General features: G+C 37.2%; 1 protein-coding gene across 1 annotated transcript; it reads right to left on the reverse strand.

Moving 5' to 3' along the window:
• Positions 1-6,616: 6,616 nt before the first annotated feature.
• On the reverse strand, positions 6,617-16,537 carry LOC136852616 (zinc finger protein SNAI2-like). The gene is made up of 3 exons (XM_067127504.1): positions 14,838-16,537; positions 9,207-9,394; positions 6,617-8,764 (listed from the first exon to the last, which is right to left on the reverse strand). Exons 1-3 carry the CDS (start codon positions 15,410-15,412, stop codon positions 8,322-8,324), a joined length of 1,206 nt encoding a protein of 401 aa, XP_066983605.1. The 5' UTR covers positions 15,413-16,537; the 3' UTR covers positions 6,617-8,321.
• Between the last annotated feature and the right edge of the window lie 409 nt (positions 16,538-16,946).

Consider the following 16,946-nt stretch of genomic DNA (forward strand, 5'->3'; position numbering starts at 1 on the left):
GAAAAGCGAGACTGTTCATTGTAACAAGTGAATTGATCAGCTCCATTCCCTCCCCTCCATATCCCTGACTACTCACTCCAATATTCCATATGCCATCTTCCTTGCCCGTTTAATAACAGTTATTTTAAAATTTCACCTCACCGACAAATGAAGCCTTAAAATGCAAATGTTTATAGAACACTTTCTGTTCAGAATTACTTTCTCTTTCATTTCCCAAAATATATTTGCATAAACTCATGTTACACCCTGTATATATGTATACAGTATATATATAATATATATATGTGTGTGTGTATATATACATACATACATACATACAGTATGTATGCATATATATATATATATATATATATATATATATATATATATATATATATATATATATATATATATATGCATACAGGGTTTCGAAATTAGAGCTCCCCCCTCTACAGCATAAACTAAAATTGATATGGACAAAAACAAAAGTAATTCAGAACAGGTATTTATTTAAGTTTCTCTCTGAGTATTTAATATTTTGTGTGGCCTCCATCTGCCTGTACCACAGCCTGCATTCTTGAGGGGTATGATTTCAGCAAATCGCAAAAAAGCTGAGACTCAAACTCCATTTCCCTGAGCACTTCGGTCACCTCTCTTCGCAGGTCGTCCAGGCTTGGTATACCATCATAGTTCACTGTGCGCCCTTCAACACGATCCTTTAAGATACTGCCAATGTTTTCACACACATTAAGGTCAGGGTACCTACCTGGAAATTCACTTGATGAGAAGAAATCAATACCACTGTTTCGAAGCAGCTCCTGTGTCTGAAGAGCCTTGAAACATGGTGCCTTATCATGCAAAAATGTGACTTCTTCAACAGATAACACATTTTCAGGATCTTTGAGGAAAGGAAATACTCCACCAGTAAGCACAGTTTCTCTGAAGTATTCGCCATTCCATGACTGTCCTTTTTCTTTGATGATCCACATTAACCATTTGGCTGTGAAACAGAGAAAAATTCCCAAACATTCAGGAAATTTCACAACTTGGCGATAGCGCACGTCATTGCTGATATCATCCAACTTTTGCAGCCCAAATGATGTCATTTTTATTATTTGGCTTCCTGACTGTGTAAATGAAGAATTCATCTGATGCGGCAACATGGAGAAAGTCGGCTTCATCCCAATCTTTAAGAAATGAACCACAGAAACATACACGGTCTTCTCTCTGTTGCTGAGTGATGTTGGGCTTGCTGATAACATGAAATGGCTTGATACCAGATTTTTTCAACTCACAATATACAGCACTATAACTTCTCTTCTTTCCCCTTTTTGTTTCTAGGTCAAGCGCCAATTTACATAAAGACTTTCTTGGTCTACCCACTGCCTCAGCTATGATGTCTTTTGACTCCTGAGAAAGGACTTCAGGCCTTCCAAGATTCTCACTCTTTTTGCAATGACAGTCCTATGGATTTTTGTTCCAGTTTCTTTTAACAAAGGATTCATTTTAATGTATTTAGCTATCCAGGAACGTGAAATGAAGGATGTGCCAGCATCCCTGGCCTCTCTGAAGGTTATAGCCCGGATTTGGTCAATCCATCTGATTTCTTCCGCGTCGTTAGCCATACTGTATCTAACTCCGTCACTCAGTCTGAAAATACAAGAAATGTAAAATGAAAAATAGCTTAATAGAAACTTAAAATAATGTACTTGGAGATGGGCTGCAGCAGAAAACTTCATAACTTTCCATTCGTTCTGTGGAGGGGGCCCTCTTATTTTGAAACACCCAGTGTATATATATATATACATATATATATATATATATATATATATATATATATATATATATATATATATATATATATATATTCTAATGACGTGGTTTTTGTAATATGTATGTTTTCTGTAAATTTAATGTATTTTCTCTTGTATTTGTCATGTGTTGTGTGTGATAATGACTGTTGAAATATCAGATATCAGATCTCTATAGGGAAGTAGAATTTAAAAATACATTTTTGTTGTTAGGGTGATGTTTACTCAAGTGGTAGGCTGGTGATGTTTACACAGGTGTCAGGTGTTCAACCAGGGTAACCGCCTTTTTTTTGAAGGATTGTGCCTTACCCACTTAAACTGACATCAAAAGAGATGTGGGATGACAGGTTTAGATAACACTGGTAGCCTGTTGTTTGAACAAGTGTTAAGTCAGGAAATCCCCTGTCATTAAAAGAGATTTTACTGACAGGTCTACATGACCCTTTTGGCCCAGGGGGAAAAATCCCTTCTCCAGGGAAAATTCCCAGGCCCATTTCCCAAAATGCCTTGGTGGCAACATAGATTTCTTTTAAAGTACAGTAGAACCTGGGAGGCTTTCATTGTTGTAAGAGACCCTGTAGGGGTTAGTTGGTTGTTCTCTCTCTCTCTCTCTCTCTCTCTCTCTCTCTCTCTCTCTCTCTCTCTCTCTCTCTCTTTCTTCAAAACAGAGTAAAATTTTATTATCATATATATTTGTGGCCACTAGTAATAATATTCCCTTTTTGAGATCTGATCATAGGAAAAGTGTAATAGAAATGTAACAGGTGCCTCATAGAAAGTGTGTTTTTGTGAATTTTATAAAGGTTCTCACAAGCTTGTGTAAGGTAAAGTGGATTTTTTCTTATTGTTACCATGGCATAATAAGGTATATTAGGAAGATTTTGTCTTAGTGCAATTATTGTTGATAAACCTTTTGTGCATTTTTTGTGTTCCTGTGTTAATAAATCTTTTGTGCATTTTTGTGTGTTCTTGTGTTGATAAATCTTCTGTGCATTTTTATGTGTTCTTGTGTTTGCAATTTCTTGATTTTGCCCAATTTTTATGTTGGTGATTTATCACTTATTTACTTAGCATTTTACACATTTTTGGGTCTTTAACATTGCATACTTGATTTAAGTTTCATTTATTAAGATTTCCTTTTCAAATCTTGAGTAATTCTTGATAGTTTAAATTTTGCTTAGTTAATGTAATTCCTTGATAAATTAAAATTTTGTGAATTAATTTTGTTTAAGAATTAAATAAATCTTGTGTTGCTTTCAAGTAATGGTAAATTTTTCAGATTGTGAATTCTAATCATAGATTTTGAAGTTAAAAATAAAATTTTGCATTTAAAATGTTTAAACAGTGTTTCATTTGTTGACCACCAGTGAATAGGAATAATTGTGTGTGCATAAGGCAAAGTGGTAAACAGTTGTTTGATGGAGTGATGCCCTTTTTCTCTAGTATATTTCTTGTTTAATTCCTAATACCCCACACATATCTTGATAAACTTAGTTTGATTTTTCAAGAGATAAGCAAGTTTTTGGGGATCACTGTTACTTTTAGAGTGCTCGGTTGTAATTTTATTGTTATGAGAGTTCAGGTATCTGGCTGAAGTGAAGTAAATTTTTGGATATTGTGACTAATTGTGTAAAAACCAGGTACTTGGCACACATCGTGGCAGTATATATATATATATATATATATATATATATATATATATATATATATATATATATATATATATATATATATATACATCGATCTGTTCCTTTTATAACTTAGTCTCAACTAAGTTAAATACGTCTATATCTAAGAATAAAAAAGGAATAGTTGTAACTCTGTAAATACTGCATAGACTAGTTACTTGCTTTGTAAGCCTTTGTCATTGAATCGAGACCGTGTCAGAGAAGACTCAATCTGAATAATATTTTGAAACTATTTAATTTTTTTTTTTTTTTCTTTTTTTTTTTTGTAAAATAATTCCTCAGAGGACTTGGAGCTAACATGATTCTTTGGAACCATTGGGAATAATTTCCCAGTTTTTCAATTTTAACCTGTTAAGATATACTACTACTACTCATACGATTCCGTCGAATATTGCTGCTCATGGATGATGATGTTACACACTTTAAGTTGCGCTCACACCATGAGCAGTAATGCTCGTTGTAACCATAATGATAATAATAATACTTTCTAACGAAAACTGATGTGGAGGTCCAAAAGCTCCATTCTCTCTCTCTCTCTCTCTCCCTTCAATTCTCACTTGACGAGTGTCTAATGCTGATGTTTTTCCTTTACCTTACATCAGTTCTTCTGGGATATTAAGTACCCTGCTGATTGAACACACAATCTCAAGGAAATAGAACATGGGCTTCTCTCTCTCTCTCTCTCTCTCTCTCTCTCTCTCTCTCTCTCTCTCTCTAAAACCTCAGAAGAGTTCGAACGTTAAAGAATCAAAGTGTTTATAATTGTTACTCATGATAATATAAGCCTAAGGAGGACTTAATATTATAACAATACTGTTCTGCCTGTTTGTTGCTTATTCGACGCAGTGTCTTTATTTTTCATGTACTTTGTGTTTAGCAAGACAGTGGTAATGAAAGCAAGGTTTTATTCTATCTTTATTTCGTAAACATATTGCACACAAACACACATAAATACAAAAAAACGAACTTAATGTAAAAAAGTTGTATAAATATTATAAATAAATAGATTTTTAAAGCCACTTACCAAAGCCAAGGGCGGTCATTCTGACAGACGCCCTCAATGAAGAGAACAGAAGACTAAAAGAAGAATTATATACAGAAACTGGCCAGCGTTGAACACTGCTGACACTAAAACTATTGAAATAAAATGAAACCAAAGATCCGCAAGAATAACTCAGCTTTTTTTGTATTGCTGTTTCACAAAATTTACTTTCTGCTTAGAAAATCCGTCGTATGGCCATTTCCTTGCCAGACATTGTCAGGAGACATGACTGAACAAGCAAAATGTGCATTATTAAACCTCTGTTAAGACTCATACCTAACATGAACTCTTCTATCGCTGTGTCAGATTCTCGTGTTGCTTGACGCTCTCTTTACAGAATTTCTCGGGATGAATTGGGATCTGTTTCTTAGGTTTTAATAGACCTTCCCAGAGAGAAACTTCACACGATTACTCCTATCTTCATCCAACAAGAGGATAGTTAGGATACGCTGTTGTACCAGACACAACTGAACTAAACTGTACATGTTTTATACAAGATTTATTTACTGATATTAACCCAACAGAAAGGTAACAATGATCATATACATGGATTGCTAAGACTGTTTTGTCACTGGGTGAGTCCCTCCAAGCTCTCTCTGCAAGAACTGGTACAGACTGCTCGTTGCTAATGTTAATTAAGTACTGAAACCGATCAGAAGAAAAAATAGTTCTCTTAGTAACCTACGTGAATGCTAAAAAGAGAGAAGGTTATGCGCCTATAAGACATAGAAAATCAATCAGTCTGTACTGAAGTTTGTGTTCACTGCGTTATCGTGATTATGATTACTATGGTCGTTTTGTCTTTTGAATAAAAAAGGCTTTTTTTGTTTCATTTTCTTATAAGGGAAATTCATGATATTTTGGCTTGTTCCATAAGAATACGAGGTCACTAATAATAATAATAATAATAATAATAATAATAATAATAATAATAATAATAATAATAATAATAATAATAATAATAATAACAGCATTTTTCAAGCTAGCACCCATTTGCAGGGTGACGAAACACTGATTACATAAGTGACTAACAAAGTAGGTCTAAGGTCAATAAAGAATATGCAAATGAATGTGTCCTGTTTCTTTCCCCTCTTACTTTATTCATCTCTGTTTTTTCTTGGAATTTTTTCATTTTTGTTTTAGAAAACTTAACCAGACCTGGAATTCTTGAAGTAATTATCTTAGACCAACAACATATATTCCATTTGCTTTCCACGTGGTTTTAAAATAGTTTTCTTACATCAAGACGGCCATAAGGGGCTATTGCTACAGGACTTGAAGTCAAGGCAAGAAAGGCAGTAACCCGGTATGTATCCACCTACGCGTCACCTCCAAGGTGCTAATACTAAACGTGGCGGAAGCTCAGTGGGACGCCGTTTTTAGTACTAGGCCCTCGCGGATCAAAGATATCGTTTATTAATATACAGAAATACATATAAATGGGTGTATACAATACTTTGATCCCCGAGGGCTAGTACTTCCGCCATGTTTAGTACTAGCATCTCTGAGGTGAAGCGTAGGTGGATAAGTGGGTCCTGGTGGATACATACCAGGTTAATACCGGCAAGAAACAGGTGGTAGAAGTATTTACTACTTAAAAAATATTGAATTTGGAACTTAACTGTAAAATATACAATAGCCTGTGTTTTAGTTAAGAAACTACTTATATTTCCTTGATTTTATAATGTTTTTCCCGTTCCTTTTCCTCTAATGGATAGCTTTATTCTTGAAGTGGGTCTCATATCATCAGTGACTTTCATTGTTTCAGATAACTTAGAAAACTGGTGTCAATGCTAACATTATTAGCATATGTGGCCTTTGGAAAAATCGTCTTATGATACTTGATGTGACCGGTTGTGATGGCGATATACAGTATGTATATATATATATATATATATATATATATATATATATATATATATATATATATATATATATATATATACTGTATATATATATATATATATATATATATATATATATATATATATATATATATATATATATATATATATATATATATACTGTATATAAGACTGACTGATCTATATCTCATGACACATAAATACCTATACATATTTTTGAGTATTTTGATGTTTTGTTTTTATCTAAAAATTTATACAAAGGGTAAAAAAGCATTATACTCCATGGTCCCACAGATTATGACTACAGGCACTTCAGGAATTGAGCCGAGCCCCATTTTCAAGGCTTGGCGAAGATACCATTACCTAAATTATTGACTAGATATCCCATCCAAGTCTAATTGTGAAAACTAAAGAACTACGCTCTCCCAAACAAAACTCTACTACACATACTATGCACACTATAAGAATATAACCTACACACTTGATGATTTCGGTCACATCACTGAGGGGGGCCCTCCCTGCATGCATACACAGACACACAAATAAATTTACACTAAACCATAAACCTTCTTAGAGTGTAATATCATCTCAGGTGAAACGCCATATGGCCCCTCTTAACAGTCTATTCATCTAAATAATAATACTAAATAAAATCATTCATAAATGTAGCTTAATTTTGAGTACGCTTCATGAGCAATGTTATGGAGTATTTGAAATCTCTCATATTACGAGGGTATAATTACTGTGTAACGCTAAGTACAAAAGCAAAGGGTGACTTCAAGATGCTTATTTATTCATCAGAAGGCCCTTATAATACTAAGACTAATTACTCATGCACTGCAACAAGACCTAAGGAAGAAAAACTCTTACCTCAACTTAAGTCATGAAGCTATCAAATAGCACTCAGGCTATGAAAAATTATATACACGACGTAGAGTTAAATTTGTCTCTAGAGTAACATGACTACGTGTCAGCGGAACGAGACACAGCAAGTCCTAACACTGCTAATAACAAGTAATAGATAAGTTAGAGTGTCATTCATACACCAATAGAACCTATCATTATACCTGAAAAACGACTAGTACAATGTACAACTCATCCTGCACATTTAATTAAACTACTGACAACTCTGTACAGAAATTACTTTCGGTGCAAAAACAGTTGGAAGCGCCTGGTTCTGCGCGCCATAGCCTGAACACTTTTCCTCATTGCATCAGTGATCAGAGTATTGCATGGCTTTCACAGGCACTTTCGTGGGGCTGTTTTCACCGCTGACATCGATACCTGCTGGTAAAGATTATTTGTGGCACAGTATAATAAAGCGTTCCACAATCAATACTGCTAACTAATGGCAAGGCAAATGACACCTAGCGAAGAACTGGAAGCTTTGTTTACACACTGCTCCACACCTTCAGCTAAACCACAGTCAAGACACAGCACTAACCCAAAATCGGTCCCTTAAGTTGAATCTGGAATATCCATAACTGGATGATCTATGAGAATGCTAAAAACGTGTAAGAAGCAGGGATACTTCAGTTTAGTCCGAATAATGAAGATATTAAAGAACATAAAACAAACAATTCAAAGTCCTTGTACATCTTTTTTAATTTGAAAAATCGTCAGTATATTAAGCAAAGTCATGGCTACTACTAAACCATAATAAATAAACAGACAAAGGAATAAATGAATAAATAAATAAATAAGTCAATAAATAGATAAATAAATCGTCTCCCCTGCTTCATACAACCCAAGTGAGTATACTTTCCTGTTAACACTGACCTAATTCAGTGACTACAAATTGTCTGCAGACAGACTAAGTAAGTACTATAGTAATATCTATGCTATATTACATTAACCTGGAACAGTCATTGTACTCCGGTAAGAATCAGAGTAGCCGCCAAGCTTTCCTAAAAAGACTCTTGGACTATTCCTCAAGTCAATGAGCCTTCGCCACTGGCAAATGGGGGCCTGACCTAAGTATGGTCACCGTGTGCATAGGCCTAGTGGCCATCCTCACTCCAACTGTGCCGTTGCAAGCTATGCTTCCTGGCTGTGGAGGATGAGGAGGTGGTGGCTGTGTGAGGTGCTGTTGAATAACCGTGTTTTCTGGCAATTCACTCTGAACAACTCCAACCGAAGGAGTGTAATTTGGAGAAGCTGGCTGAGAAGTCTCTGTTCCTCCGCGGTTGATAGCTCGATGTAGCTTCATGCACGAGGAGGATTCTTCATGTTTGTATAAGTAGGATTTAAGAGCAAATGATTTCCCACAACGAGTGCAAGCATAGGGCTTCACACTTGAGTGGGTCTGGACATGTGCTCTCAAGTTTGATTTGTCTGCAAAAGCCTTCCCACACATACTACAGCGGAATGGTTTTTCACCTGGAAATGCAGAATATCTTTTATAGATTTTCTTACGTGAAAGAGAAACAAGTAATCTTAAAATAATGTCGGGTTAAAGGTACAAAGGTATTAGAGATAAAACCTAGACTTCTAGGAGAATCTTGTAGAAGATCGCTATCTCATCACCTGCCAAGCCCTATTTTTTGCTTAAAATCTCCTACTGTAGATAACAAAATATAATAATTCAAAGGTATTGTAAAAACCAGACTTTAGCTTCATAGACTGAACATTATTATCAAAAAATCTTCAGACATTTAATGGTAAAATATCGACAAAATCATTATAAGAAATGTGGTTAAATAACTCAGCCAAAGACTTTAACTCAGTCCCTCTACAAAATAGTCCCAAAACGATCAAGAGAGGGACAGTCGAGGTGAGCCATCTTAAACATCTTCTTTACATAAATACCATAACCACTAACCTGTATGGGTTCTTATATGTCCCTGCAAAAGCCAGGGCCTTGAAAAACATTTTCCACAGGTGGGGCACTTGCACCCCTGGTTGTGAGTGCGCATGTGCTGACTGAAGGCTGGCGTGCTGACATACACCTTGTCACAGTATGGACATTTACGAGCTGCTCGTTTGTCATCTGGTGACCGGTGTGTTTGTCTGAAAAAAAAAAATATAAATATATAGTTTTATTTGTCACATCTGCTTCTTAGAAAATCTTATCTCCCAATTGAGTCTACTCTGACGGATGGACTTAACAACTATAATTCGACAGTGGTGGGTGAACTCATCATCAATGATGCATAATGGGTGACTGTAGTTTGGTAAGTGGCTGGTATCACTGGTAATGTTAATCTTTTCATGATTTAGCTCTTTCGACTATAATTAATGTAAGTAATTTACAAGTTATGAAAATATGTAATCACCAGAATGTTTGTTTTCGATTAAAATCTATCGAGAAAAATTTTACAATAACTAAAATCATTATAAAATATGATAGAAAAATTTATTTCTAAGAATGTCAAACCGTTCTCAATGTAATAAGCATATTCTTGTTTGTTGCTTCTTGTGCTGAATCTTGACATGTGACAAAATGAAAAGAGAGAGAGAGAGAGAGAGAGAGAGAGAGAGAGAGAGAGAGAGAGAGAGAGAGAGAGAGAGATCCTTAATCTCTCACTTTACACAAAACCAGAAATATATCTAGGAATATATGAACTGGAATTTAAACACCAAGAGCAACAGTTTAGAAGTAAATAACCAAGAACTTGAGATACGACAGATGTAACACACGTTAAGACCGATAATGAATTGGACTTCGAAATATATATGGAAATCAGGCGACCCCTCTGGAAGAATTCCAAATCCAGTTATCTCTCAAAACTAATTCAGGAAAGAATCACACTCAAAGAAATAATCGAATTAGGTTGAATTTCGTTTGGGGGTCAAGTTACAGAGACAACTCAGCAAAATGAATGAAATGAACGCAATACAGGGTCACAGGTGCTAAGGGATCCCCTTGAAAGGAAAGGGTGTTCTTTAAGTAAAAGTCTGTTAACTTCGAATGAAGCTGGATTATCAGACCCTGAATACATTCTCACGAAATATTTCGAGCTAAAATTACGGCTGTTTAAATCAGCATAATATTGAGCAGGGAAAATCGAACGCTGAGTAAATTTTTGAGATAATGGAAAAAGACACAGAGTTCAAAAAGAAAACATTGTATTATAATTCTAGCCATAATTACTGTCATTAGATGAACTAACCACAATCCATAAGTCAAATTACTCAGCAGGAAAGTCGAATCGTTGCCCTCGTTAATACATTGATATTTTAATGCAGAGATTTTCTTACCACTGCATTAGTAAGAAAATCTCTGCATTCAAATATCAGTGCATTAAGTTAACACACTGATCAGGCTCATCGGTACATGTTCAAAGTACATCTCAGTGTTTTCCTGATTCGTATTACATTAAGATGAGACAGGATTAAAACCATAAAAGAGAACCGAGAGATCTATTTGTCGTAAAATAGAAAAAGATATGAATTCGAAGTTTATTCTAACATTAGATGCAGTTGCAAACAATTCTTTGCTAAAAGTTATCGCCTCAGTTAAATCTAAATATTCTGGGACCTGTTGTGCCCGCTCCTTTCGTAATCTCTCCTTTCCCTTCAAGACAGGGCAAGGTAAAGACATTAGGTGGGTGTTCCATTGGAGTTCGATTATACACACACACACATATATACAGTATATATATATACATATATATATATATATATATATATATATATATATATATATATATATATATATATATATATATATACAGTATATATAAGTTTGACACATACACACACAACTTTTTTTAGAATATTAAGCGACAAATTCCCGTTGATATCTAGTTCACTATACCTTGTTATGTTAATAAGAGCTCTATAAGATCAGGAAGCATTAAAGGGTGTTAAAAAACAAACATATGAGGGCTGCTATACGAGTTCATGAGGAAAATCCATGACAATCTAATCAAAGTAGGCAGAGAACGGTGACTCATCGCTGTTTGCTTTTACAGGAAACTGAGTTAATCTAAAGTCAGGGTTTGTCTTTCAAAGAATTATTACCTGAATGGAAAATATCGGAAATATTTCCCTTTCCAGGACACTTTGACACAAGTACTTTTTCTTATATATCTGAAACATAGAAACTTTTTCTGTCTTATCAAATATTCGTTTCTTATGATCTATCAGTATCTAACGTAAACTATTCAATATGAAAGAGTGATTATAACACTATTTCCCGCCGTCCAAAACACCTTTGCTTATGGAATCTTCGAGGTATCTGGTTCACTGGAAGCACGGAATCAGGTTTGTAAAGAACTTAAGTCTGGGTCGTCATATCAGAAATTTAATGGAAAAGTCATTCAATATAGCTGAGAAAAAAAAATTAAGTGTTCAGCTAACCAAATCAATGTCTTATGAAAGCAGCTACGTAGTTAAACTATTTGAACGCATCAGATGAAGTTATATTCTTGGCGATATTGTTGTCATTGACAAGGGAAGGAAATCGAAACAGTTATTTTTTTATGAATTACTGTATATCTGGTATTTATGTACGAAATTTTGTGTACCTGAGCGTATCATATTATTATTATTATTATTATTATTATTATTATTATTATTATTATCACAAGCTCGTTGGCGAGCGCTACGAGCGCTGGAACGGCGCTGCTGTCTCCCCTACCCTCCCTATCCCCTACCTACCCTGCCCCACCCGGGGTGGACAAACAGGTTTGCAGGAGGAGGGTGAATAACTCCCCTACCCTCCCGTTCCCCTACCTACCCCGCCCTTACCCGGGCAGACGAACTGGCTTGCAAGGGTGGGTGGCTGTGTCGTGTCTCCCATACTGTCATCCGGGGGAGGACAAACAAGATTCACTCGCATTATTATTATTATTATTAATATTATTATTATTATTATTGTTATTATTATTATTATTATCATTACATAGTCCAAAAAGCCCATTAACTTGCTCAGAAATGTTCCATGGAACAGGATACTTTATGAGAAAAAAAGAGAGATGAACAGAGTCTAGGGAAGATAAGCTCAGGACAACACGGCTGAAAGAAACAAACGTAGCGAACGCCTCTTCCAAAACATATCTGGGAGGTGTAAGTAGCAGTGACGGATGTCACAGCAAAAAACCACGCGTTCTCTTAATTTATATTCGTCTAAGTTATCTTGGCATCAACAGAGAAACTACAGTACGAAAATCTGATATAATATAATAATAATAATATCTCAGTGATTAGCAGCTTACCAAGCGAGAATCCTAACTCGGTCCGCCACAGAAAAATAAAAACAAAAATAATTTTTTTCCCATTCCTATCTAACGTAAAGACTCTGCTTCTGCCTACCATCCAGGCACTTTTATTTGACGACCCTGTACCCAGAATATTTGCCGTTCAAGGAAATAGCTTCCAGTTAAGAGTGCTCTTCAAATTTTGAGTAAGTCGTCGATTTTTTTAATCATGAAGTGGTACCACAACATTTCAGGTCATCATTAACGCGATGGTTATTAATGGTGCTTATTTCTAGCTAATTTTTCAAACTGTTTCTGTTGTCTCGTATTCTGTATTTGCATAAGGCCAAGACCTTTCATGAGGTATATTATTATTATTATTATTATTATTATTATTATTATTATTATTATTATTATTATTATTATTATTATTATTATTATTATTATCTTGGTATTGTTCAGCACAATGATTTTTGGTGTACAGGGATTAAAAAACCTAACCACTGAGGGGCAAGCTAGCCTAAACCTGGAAAAATAGAGGCTCATAAAAAACAGCAACCCCAACTAAGAAGAAGAAGAAGAAGAAGAAGAAGAAGGGTGTTTCTTCTTTTGCCTCCGGAGAAAAGACGATAAGAAATGTGTCCATTATCACAATTCTTGACTTCTCTGGGCTGAGAGAGAGACAAGGCACCAGAGATCTTCTTTGTAATCGAATTTGAGTGTTATACTGTGCCAATTCCCTTTTTCTTGTAGTTTGTGTTTAACGAATCAATCCGTACAAAACCTCGGCATACGCTAACTAATCATTGTCATGGAATCTTAAGTGCTGTAAGTTCTCTCTTTAATAAAGGTACAGGAAATATTTATCCTTTATGGAAAATGCGAGCTATCATATATTCGTATGGTAAAAACAAAACAAAAAATTCCAAGTTAAAAAGCATTGGTTAAAAAGACAGCAATTTCTTGCATATTTACGAATCCAGATTTTGGGATTCTGATGATAAACCAAGATAATTTTGAGATGAATGAAATCAATGAAATATGAAATATTAACCGCAGAATAAAAGAAATTTTAAACATTAACCGTGAAATAAAAGAAATGTAAAAATTAACCGTGAAATAAATGAAATAACTGAGAAACGTAGTTTAAAACATGAACATGATATAAAATTATAAGTACGAAGGCAAATATAGAAAAAAAATTGGACACTGACCAAAAAAAACAAAATAACTGCATAGTAAGAGATTTGAATTATGAAAAAATATGAGGAATAAAGAAAGCATGAAATCAGAAAAACGGAAGACAAACGCAATCAAAAGCTATATTACCACGCGTAAACATTCTGCAGGACGGCAGAGGAGTTGCGTCAACAGATGCGATGTGAGAGTGTGCGAGTGAGTGCGAGAGTGTGTGAACCACCAGACGTCGCACGTGTTAATGCTGCTCGCTCGCGGAGTCCTCCTCCCCCTCCTCCTCTCCCACCCCCCTCCTACATTCCTCCTCCTTCCTGCCTTCCTATTACCTTTAAACACAGGAAACTAAGTAGCTAAGGAATCTTCCTCGGCATCTGGGGAAGAAGAAGCGCCGCGTGTACCTTCCGATTAACCCTCTTGGCTACTACCATCCCTACCTGCATCCCTTCCCCTCACACCGCCTTCCCTCATGCGTCGCTCTCCTTCCGGCACCTTCCCCTACTCTCATCCCAGAGGCCCCCGTCCCCTTACGAGGACTTCTGGGCTTACTTCCCCTCCTGTACTCGGGCCCTTTAAACTTCGCCCACCCCAATGTTTGTACCTATAAATAATTATTGTCTTCGCACCGTGGGCACGAGAGCGTGCGTGTTTATGTGTGTTTGTGTGTAAGGCTCGGGGTTTTATTTCTAAGGCTAAATCCGGTCATTTCCATTTTTATGTGTTTGTTTAGAACGAGCGCAAATACCTTAATTGTTTTCTTTAAAATCCGTTGTCTTTCGAAAGGGACATAAACTCTAGACAGAAATCAATTGGGGTATTTAGGGGAAAATGTAATATTACGTAGTTCCTTCCAAAAAACTGAAGAAAAAAAAATTATCTCTTGGCGCATTACTTATGAGGGTAAATTACGTCTTCTGAATATGTAAGTGACGTTATGGCTTTATGAGCATTCTCACTGGATTAAAAATACTTTCTTACATAGCAAAAAAAGTGTACGATATCGAGAAAGAATATCCCAGAAAAGTTTAGGAGTTCGTATAAAATAAAAGATCTGGAGATATGGAGAGAAGCAATCTCCGAAGTGCGTGCAAGGGCAAATGGCGTCTTATTCTCACCTGTGTCTTGCTAGATTGGAAGACGTGGAGTAAGTCCTCCCGCATTCTGGGCAAACGTGGGCGTCCCTGGCGGTAGAAGTGGACGAGGATGAAGGAGGAGTCACGGGGGGAGGAGGCGTGGAGGGCGGTGTGGGCGCCTGAAGAACTGGACTTCGAGGAGGGCTGGTGCTCAAGTTTAAGGGCTGATCATGCTGGGGGGCTACTGTGATGATAGTCGTGTGCGCGTCTAATTCCAACACCGGGGTGCTGGTCTCCCTTTGGGGAGTGGGTGCGGGCGTAGGCGTCGGTGTGCTGTATTGTGCGGGCAGGTCCTCAGGCCTGAGGGCGGCCAGCCAGGGCTTGTCGGCGTAGACGAGGGCAATGTCTGCCAACAGCGTCAAGGAGTCGTGGGGACCAGCAGGAGAAGGGGGCCAGGGGGTCTCTCCCTCAGGAGGGGACATGGGCGGCCCGTTCCCTCCTTCGCTGACGTACATGGGCGGCGGTGGTGGTGGAGGAGGAGGTTGGATGGCTGATCCTTGGACAGGCGTGCCAGAAGCCCCTCCACTAACTGTGTACACGACTCTCGCCTCTCCCATACCTGCAAGAGGTGGAGGCAAGTCACAAACAAAACCCAATGATTGAACGCCACACACTCAGTCACCAACACTGGATCGCTTGTTGTTGTTCTTGCTGTTTTATTTGTTTCTCTCCTTCCTTTTCTTCTGGCCCCTTCTGCAGGCACAGCTTTGAAAGATTAAAGGTATCCTCATGTAAACCGACTTCTTAACTTCCAAAGACTTTCGCACAATCACGACCCTTTCCGATTGGCGTAGTGCCTTGCACGGCCTCCCTCAGACTTTCTTTCATGTATCTTTTGCTCTTCCGTCAAAGTCCTAGCAACTGATAGAGGGAGGAGAGATAGAGAGAAATGCCTTCGCTTAAAGAACACATGTGACGAATCTTTTCGGGAGAGAGCCACTTGCTGGGCGCTCGGAGTTGGTAGTGGCACTGGGGGTTGGAAGAACGGGCGGCCGGTGGTTGGCATGACACTCCCCTGCCACGTGCGAGCACAACCACACCTATTTTAGGCTACCTACCACCACCACCACCACCATTACAACCATCATCATCGGCACAACTACCAACCACCGCCGTCTCTCTGCTACTGCGTCTACAGCATCAAACACCTTCCATTTTCTCTTCTCTGAAACATCTGCTGCCACCTGCGCCCTTGCTCCATAATGAATTAAGGGCTGAATGCAGCTCCCTACATTGAGCTACCTTTGAGAACATTTGCATTGCAGAGATTAAGTCCTATTGCTTAATCACTCTCAGACATCTTGCTCTTCGTCGACTGATGCCGATGGAATGGCATGAAGGGAACAGAGCTCCGAAGAACTGCACAAGAATAGCATCACTGAAGAACAGAAAACTGTGATTATGAGTCTCTCTCTCTCTCTCTCTCTCTCTTTCTCTCTCTCTTTTCCTGCGGAGGGACCTCTTGTTCCTTTTGGCAAAGACTTTGTCTACTAGGTGCTTGGGTTTTACGAATGAACTTTGATTGCAGTTGCTTATGGAACATTTGCAAAATATGAATTACTAAGCATAATCCCGAATTTGTCATGGGTATCCTGTGTCAAATCTCTTTTAGGACGAATGGTTCTTGACGGTATCTCAGCATATCATATACTTCATATTACTCCTTTTGTAAACTAGGTCCCCTGTTAAAGAGAGAGGTAAAAAGACTGACAGGGTTTAGATGACGATTAACGGAAATAAGTGAAGTCAGTACTTTAAATCTTTTGCATGCACTAAAACTTGTATGTTTAAATAAAGACACACGTTTACATGTGTGCAATAAATGAAAGCGTACGCTGCGTAATTCATGTACATACTTACACCATCTGAAGCTGAGATATAAATGGTAATAGATGCAGTTCAGTTTCCGAAAGAAATTGGCTTAACAGATTGCAATAGGTTATAGTGAGTCATCACACGAAGAGGAGCTGTCATTGTTTCTTTCTTCGCTCGCCTTTTCTATTGAAGTTTACAAGCAACCGACATTGCTTCCATAACCCTTAACTTATATATTGAAAGTTGCCTCAAAATTTCATCGCTTCTTTTTCTAGA

This window comes from Macrobrachium rosenbergii, chromosome 25 (assembly GCF_040412425.1).
Source record: "Macrobrachium rosenbergii isolate ZJJX-2024 chromosome 25, ASM4041242v1, whole genome shotgun sequence".
Taxonomy (NCBI): Eukaryota; Metazoa; Arthropoda; class Malacostraca; order Decapoda; family Palaemonidae; genus Macrobrachium; species Macrobrachium rosenbergii.